General features: G+C 42.3%; 2 protein-coding genes across 2 annotated transcripts in view; both read left to right on the top strand.

The window, feature by feature from the left end:
- LOC144601114 (uncharacterized) overlaps positions 1–8,047 on the top strand; it is a 552,083-nt gene that overhangs the window by 62,990 nt on the left and 481,046 nt on the right. The gene's annotated exons all lie outside the window — the stretch shown is intronic.
- Positions 2,797–4,319, top strand: LOC144601205 (putative G-protein coupled receptor 139). Its single transcript, XM_078413180.1, has 2 exons — positions 2,797–2,866; positions 3,403–4,319. Exons 1-2 carry the CDS (start codon positions 2,797–2,799, stop codon positions 4,317–4,319), a joined length of 987 nt encoding a protein of 328 aa, XP_078269306.1.

Here is an 8,047-nt window from a genome sequence, read left to right as displayed (position 1 = left end):
CTGCTTGACGTCCCAAAATGCAACACCTCACACTTTTCTGCATAAAATTCCATCAACCATTGCTCCTGTCCAATCGATCCAAACCTGCTGCAATGTTTCACAACCAATCACTAACTTTTGTATCATCAGCAAACTTGCTAATCTTGCCTTGTAGGCTCTCATCCAAATCATTGATATAGATGACAAACAGTAACGAGCCCAGCATCGAACCCTGAGGCACACCACTTGTCACAGGGCTCCAGTCCGATAAGCAATCTTCCACCATCATCCTCTCCTTCCTTCTATAGAGCCAATTTGCTAACCATTCAGCTGTCTCTCCCTGTAACGCATGCGATCTAACCTTCTAGAGCAGCCTACCATGCGGAACCTTGTCGAACGCCTTACTGAAGTCCACGTACGCAACATCTACAGCTCTGCCCTCGTCAACCTTCTTGGTCACGTCTTCAAAAATGTCCTGGTCTCAGATGTCCTGGTATGGAACACCTTGGACGCAGATGCGGCGTGTCCCGAGAAAAGTGTGGTCATTCCAGATGCAACATTCGGTACCTCCTGAGCATGGCAGTTACGGGTCTTCTCGTCCTTATCACGGATGTGACATTGCACCGGATCAGTATGTTATTTTTTCCTGTCGTCGAAATGTACACCACTCCAGTCTGCACTCTCGGAATAGTTTAAATATTTTACCGGCAGAGACAGCTCAGTGTGGTTAACAGTCGCTTTCATCCTCGATCGGTTTATAAACATTTCTGGTCCGAAGCTGAAAACAAAATATTGCACCGAGAAAATGGCTTAAATTTCATTCGAATGGCTAATACATTACAATTGTAATAATGATTTAAAGTTGTCCAAATTATTAGCTCGTTTAGATTCAAAATGTGATAATTGTAAGAGCTCTGTAAACAATACAAACGCCATTTAAATAAATATTAAATAAAAATTAATCAAATATTTATCTCAGACAATGAAAATATCTTGAACAATGCAATCACCAGTCATTGTTCACAAGGACGCCTTTATTCGCCTTTTTTTCAGTTGTAATTAATTAGAATCCGACAGATATCACGACGCAATGTACTGCATTGGATTTTGGGCTGTAAACGGTGCCCCATGCTCCCATGCGGGATTCCATGGTAATTCGGTATAGCAGCAGCATTGAAGGAACAGTGAACGGCAACAGCACTTAGGGTTTGCAGCTGCCTACTTGGAAATACGTAACCTGCTAGAACACGACCGTATGATGTAAAACTGTGAGTATTTTCTTTCAAAATCCAACATTTAACATCATCCAGTAGATAACGGAAATTGTCGGAGAAACGATTCATTCTTTTACTTATTTTAACCGATTTATTGTAAGAAACAATTCTTAGTTTCATTTATTTTCACTTTCTAAATTCGTTAGCATTTCTCGAATTTCAAAAAGGCATGGCATGCATTTAAATATTATGAACTTGCAGATACCGATATGAATATTTAACGATCATTTCAATCAATGGTGATGTCTTGATACACAACCAAAACCTTTACATCTTCGAGAGACGCGGTTGTGCTTTCCTTCCATGTAACGGATTTACGCTGTGGTCGACCCCGATACGTTATTGCATCTCCCAGATAAGATTAAGGTTCAAGAAATATCCTCTGAACAAGTTAAGAACACATTTTGTGAATAGGTCAGTGTTGAGTATGAATGATTGAGTTCTGTTGGGCCATCTTGACTTCGGATAGCTTAATCTAGGATTTCCACGTGTTTTACAGCAAAGCATATCTATTGAGAAGTCAACAGTCATGACGCTTGGATATTGATTGTCCTGAGAAATGGTGCAAACGATGATAGTATACTGGATCGCCAAGAACAAATCATACATATTGCTGGAGGTTAGTTGGGGTTAGGTGAGGTTATCCTAATGTTGTTGTTACTTGCGTTGAGTAACGATTGTGAACGTCTTGCTTGGCCGTTGTTGTAGACACTACAACGTATCTCATAGAGCAAGAGACCCAGGTTTAACCACAGTGCGCGAGCTGCCTGTGTGGAGATTGGATGTTCTCGTTGTTACCAGGTCGGCATCCTTTGCTCATTGTATCTGACAATGACATGTGGGTCAGTTGATTAATTTCCACCGTGGAGTCCTCTGCGTGAATGGTAAAATTTGCGCGTGTGTGGGTGATGTTTTAGTCGATAGAATGTGGGGGAAATGTGACTAATGAAGAATTACTGTAGGAACGTGTGATTGATGGCCGGGCTGGATCTGCTGGGCTGCAAGGTCTGCGCTGTATTTTTGTATGAATCTGTTAACATCTCTCAGTTGAGATAAACATTCACAGAACCTTTAGTGAGATATTCATACGTGCGTTACCTCGATGTGGTGGTAAATAGTCGGTGAATCCATCCGTGTTTCCTGTACAAAAGACAGCCAGACTACCGAATTGAATATTTATTTGCCGTGACGTTGGTGGTTGATATGTAATGGTACATATCTATATTTCAAATAACAGTAATGATGTTGACATTAGGGACAAATAACTGAAGAATAAATGCACGAAATTAAAGAAAGACTTGAAATTTGAATTAATGGATCCCACTCAGAGAAATCTTCCATCCGAGGGATATTTTTGTATGCCTCGTTGTCACCTCACTCTGTTTATTTTCTGTTTAATGCTCATCGCAAATATAACTGGCGATTCAACCGTATTGGATTATTCCATGGATGACGTGTGTTTTACTTTTTCCCTAGGCGTTTCCAATAATTATATAAAGAGACACATAAAGTATGACAGTGTGTTCAGCAACATCTGGAGAAAATGCACGGGAAAGTGACGGGTCTGCTGTTTGCGATTTACTATCCTATTCTGGCAGCTTTCGGTATTCCAGGTAAGGTCAATCAACCGTTTCTAAACTCAATCCACGTAGCTTGCCACAATTTTTTTTTGTCTATTGCCTTTGCTGCCATTCTCACTATCAGTTCCAATGGACCCATGGCTTAAAGGTTCATAACTGCGCGAGACTCATTGTTACAGCACCGACGCGTGTCCGTTGCCTCAATACGTACTCCAATTCGTGACTACCATTAATGACACGTTTATTTCATCAGAACTAATAAAACGGGATTCTTGATATAATCCGGCGGATTTAAACAATCATGCAATACTTATAGATTACCTATCTTAGTTCGAAGGTTCATTGTATATATTGATTATTTGGAGCGAAAAGCCATAACCTGTACCTTTCATTGTTTTAAGTCATCAATTACGTTTTTCTCAAAAATATTAAATATTTCTCAAATTAAAAAAAATATATATACATGTATATTTATCCTTCTCTGGCCATTGATCCGTTAAGTTACTATTGCTTATGTACGCTGTTTACACAGTCAAATAAACCAATGGGTTCTCCATTTTGTTAATCAGGTAACTTGGTGACGATAGTGATTCTGTCTCGAGGAAAGTGTGGTCTTTCCAGATGCATCACTCGATACCTCCTGGGCATGGCAGTGACGGATCTTCTCGTCCTCGTCACGGCTGTGATATTGCACCGGATCAGTATGTTATATTTTGCTGTCGTCGAACTCTACACCACTCCAGTTTGCACTCTCAGAATAGTTTTAATTTTTTCCGCCAGAGACAGCTCAGTGTGGTTAACTGTCGCTTTCACCCTCGATCGGTTTATAGCCATTTGTTGTCCAAAACTCAAAACAAAATACTGCACCGAGAAAATGGCTTCCATTGTTATCGGCACGATCTGCGCCCTCGCTTGTGTAAAAAACATACCGTGGTACTTTGCATATGAACCTTTGTACATAGTTAACAACGTGCCCTGGTACTGTAACATTACAACAAGTTTTTACTCTAATCTCCTATGGGCAGCTTACGATTGGATTGACCGTGTCCTGAACCCGTCTGCCCCATTCCTCTTTATGTTGCTGCTCAATGCTCTAACCGTCAGGCACATTCTGTCTGCCAACAGAGCTCGCAGACGACTCCGCGCCCAAAGGAACGGAGAGAAGGAGGTTGATCCTGAAATGGAGAGCAGGAAAAAGTCAATCATTTTACTCTTTACAATTTCGGGAAGTTTTATAGTGTTATGGATAACCTATGTCTTAAATTTCTTATATGTGCGCATTCTCCAAGGGAGCTACTCAACGGGCTCTGTGGGTAACCAACCATCCTTCATTCTCCAGGAAAGTGGGATTATGTTGCAGCTCCTCAGCTGTTGCACCAACACTTGCATTTACGCAGGAACACAAAAGAAATTCAGAGAGGAATTTAAAAATGGATTGAAATATCCTTGGATTCTGCTCACGCGGTTGACGCGGTCGTGGAAGTAGATCAAGTACTTGCATAGTCAGGTGTAGTTCCTTTTCAATATCGCTTCTGCATCCCTACTTATATGTTCTATACTGATCCAGGACATTCTGACAGTGAGCTTGTCACAGTCCGGCAAAATAGTCTGAAGAAGAGACCCAACCCCAAAAGTCGTTAACCATATCGCTCCACAGATGTTGCCTGTTCCCTAGGTTTCTCCAGCATTGTTTTTGTTTTCTATAGTTACCCGCACCTCTTTTTTGTGTCTTGATAACGGTTGACTTCCGTTACGATCCCTTACTGGTCATGCTTGATGACAGGGTCCTTCACGTTCATTACGTGGCAGTGTAGTGAAGGATTTAACAAATAAGTCTCGCCGTATATTTTATCTAGGAAGAATTAGGCAGGACCCTAGAAATAATAACTTAATCTAGAAAGACCAAGCCATGTTCAGTCGGCCGGCAAAGATACAACAATGCGAATGCATTTCAACGCTTTCATGTTTTAGAAACATATATTAATATAGTAAGAATGATTTATTGTCCGATATATTTGCTGTTTAAATTGAAAACATTAATTACGGTTGAAAACAATTAAAATGACGAATCTATTTAGTTAACCTCAGACAATGAAATGATTCTAAGCAATGCAATCGCCATATCTTGTTAGCCTTTTCAGGTTGTAATCAATGATGAACTGTTTGATTTTAATTACCACTTCTTAATTCTTTGTCCTAAATCATAAGTATTTAATTCCACTTTCTTAATTCGTTAATATTCTCCAATTTAAAAAGAAAGTTTTGGGGTGAATTTAGACAATATGAACTTATCAGACAACCGCAGGGGTTTTTAAGCATCGGCTAAGTCAATGGAATTGCCTTAGCATTCAGATAAAAATCGTGTCTTTGAGAGAGGTGTTTATGCGATCCTCTCACGTAACTGGTTTACGTGAAGAAGGACCAGATACGTTATTGGGTTTCCCAGATGAGGTGAAGCTATAATCCGGAAAGCTCCATCTTCACAAGATAAGAACAGATTTTGAGCGTATATCAATACAAAGCATGGATAGTTCTATGTATAAGAAAATAACTGCAGATGCTGGTACAAATCGATTTATTCACAAAATGCTGGAGTAACTCAGCAGGTCAGGCAACATATCGGGAGAGAAGGAATGGGTGACGTTTCGGGTCTTCTTGACTGCGGTTACCTTAATGTAAGATTTGCCGATATTTTACAATAAAGAATTGTAAGCTAGAAAATGGATACTATTGTGTTCAATTTTCCTTGCTGAAATGTTTTTCAACAAAATTCCCGGAGTGGTAGATCTAGTCCACATGAGAACGAAATGCACTTTTAACTACGCTGCCCGCAAGAACCAATGTCTCACTAAACTTAGTAGTCGAGTTGCACGAATCAGATGGTGTCTGTGATAATGCAATTATGCAGGTAATGTTCCAAGTCATTGACGCATAGAAGAAGGCGGATCTTATACTAAACATTCATACATGTGTTCTTTCCAAACGACCTGACAATGCAATATCGTCTTCTGAAAATAAAGATTGCCGCTCGACTGAGAAACCGTGAAAGTACTTCCATATTCCAAAACTACCCTTCAATGTAGGAAGACTTCGATCACGATGTCCACTATATCGTTCAGTGGGCCTCGTTACCAACGGCTGAGAGATGAAAAGGGTGTTTGAAAAATCAAAATTCCAAATCTATCTCATCGGCCCAGGTGCACGCACAAAACTTTACAGTGCCAGAGACCCAGGGTCGATCCTGATTACGGATGCTGTCTGTACGGAATCTTTTTACATTCTCCTTGTGACGGCATTGGTTTTCTTTGAGTGCACCGGGCTCTTCCACCATGCCAAAAATGTGCAGGTTCGTACGTTGCTTGGGTACTCTGCCCCTGGTGTGTAGGATAGAACTAGTGTATGGGTGGTGCTGCACTGGAGTTTGTACATTCTCCCAGTGACCTGCGTGGGTTTTCTCCGAGATCATCGGTTTCCTCCCACACTCCAAAGACGTACAGGTATGTAGGTTAATTGGCTGGGTAAATGTAAAAATTGTCCCTAGTGGGTGTAGGATACTGTTAATGTACGGGGATCGCTGGGCGGCACGGACTTGGAGGGCCGAAAAGGCCTGTTTCCGGCTGTATATATATGATTACGGGTCGGCGTGGACTCGGTGGGCTGAAGGGCCTGTTTCCACGCTGTATCTTTAAACGGAACGAAGCTAAAAAAAACTGCACTAAACATAAGGGGATAGGTGAAATTGAAGAAGTCAGCGAGTGCTCGCAGATAGTGCAGAAACAAGGAACTGCAGATGTTGGGTGACACATAAGGACAGAGCATGAGTCTGAAGAACGATCCCGACCCGAAATGTCACCTATCCAGATTTGCCTGACCGTCTGCTTGATCCAGTTACACCAATATGTTTTGTCCTTTATTTGTAGGAAGACACTTTGCTCATATCCCTTAAACAGTAATGCTATTTTGGAGATAAACACAAAAAGCTGGAGTAACTCAGTCGTCAAGCTGCATCTCTAGAGAAAAGGGGGAAGTGAGGGGAGAGGGAACCGAGAGATTTTGAATGCAGGTGGCAGGAATCGCTGTGGGCGGAGAGCTGAAGCAGCAGCCGAATCTCCTGTTACCATTATAATTGTGCAATAATTCACAATTAAGATGTAATTTTGTTCCAATTTCATCCATAACGTGAAACATAGATCGTGAAACATAAGCGCCTTCAAACCCTCCCTTTTCTCTATCCTTCTGCTTCCCATCTCCTGTTCTCCAATCGCATTGTCCTTCCCCACATTGGTCAATCTGCCTATCACCCACACGTAAAATCTCCCGCTCCTCCATTCTATGATTCATTGTCACGTGTAGCGAGGAACAGTGAAATTTCATTTGCCATACAGTCAACAACAAAAAAGAGCAACGAGATACATCACCACACAAAGATTAAACGTAGATTTAAACAGCCACCAAAGCGGCGTGTGAGAATCCTCAGGGCACACATCATAAGTGGAGACCCACAGCCATCAGTTAATTGTCCGAGTCACACACACGATCCTACACCGTGACGTGTCCAGAGTTGTTGTCCCTGTCCGCCCGAACAGTCAGAATGCGGTCCACGCTCGCACCAGACTCCGGAATGTCCTCATGGAGCGATGTCTCCGCAAGCACCGAGATCACTGCACTGATGGCACTCCCTCCGAGTCCTCAACAGTTCAGGTAGCTCGTCCATCTTGTTTTTTTCCGGCGACCTCACATTCCCCACTGTGATGGAAGGCAAATAACATGCCCATTCTTTCCTCCTTTTCTCCCGCGGTCGGGGTAATCGAAACATCCGCAGTCGGCGATCGAAGACCCCGCATCGGGGCGATCTGGGCTCCTGCGGTTGGAGCTCCCGAAGTCGATCCCGAACAAAGGGACCGTCAGCTCCACGATGTTAAGGCCGCAGTGCGGACGGAGATCAGAGAAGGAAAAAGTCGCATCCCGTCGAGGGAAGAGACAAAAAAAATCTCCCAACCCCCCCCCCCCCCCCGCCGCGATGTTCGGAGTAGTGGTGGGTTTATGTTGTTTTGTTGTAATATTATGTTGTGATCTTCTCGAAGTGGTCCAGAGGACAGCAAATTAAACTGTTCTGCATTTTTCTGTTAATCAGCTGGTCGAACATTATCTTGTTTCCTTTCATTTTAAACCATGAGTTTACAATTAATGTCCGAGGCCGCTTGCATTGGCCAA

This window comes from Rhinoraja longicauda, chromosome 16 (genome assembly GCF_053455715.1).
Source record: "Rhinoraja longicauda isolate Sanriku21f chromosome 16, sRhiLon1.1, whole genome shotgun sequence".
Classification (NCBI taxonomy): Eukaryota; Metazoa; Chordata; class Chondrichthyes; order Rajiformes; family Arhynchobatidae; genus Rhinoraja; species Rhinoraja longicauda.
This window is presented reverse-complemented; position numbering and strand designations above follow the sequence as displayed.

Coding starts and splice junctions, on each gene's coding strand:
- LOC144601205 (XM_078413180.1), top strand. CDS start 2,797: ATGCACGGGAAAGTGACGGGTCTGCTGTTTGCGATTTACTATCCTATT. Junction 2,867..3,402: donor GGCAGCTTTCGGTATTCCAG/GTAAGGTCAATC, acceptor TTTGTTAATCAG/GTAACTTGGTGACGATAGTG.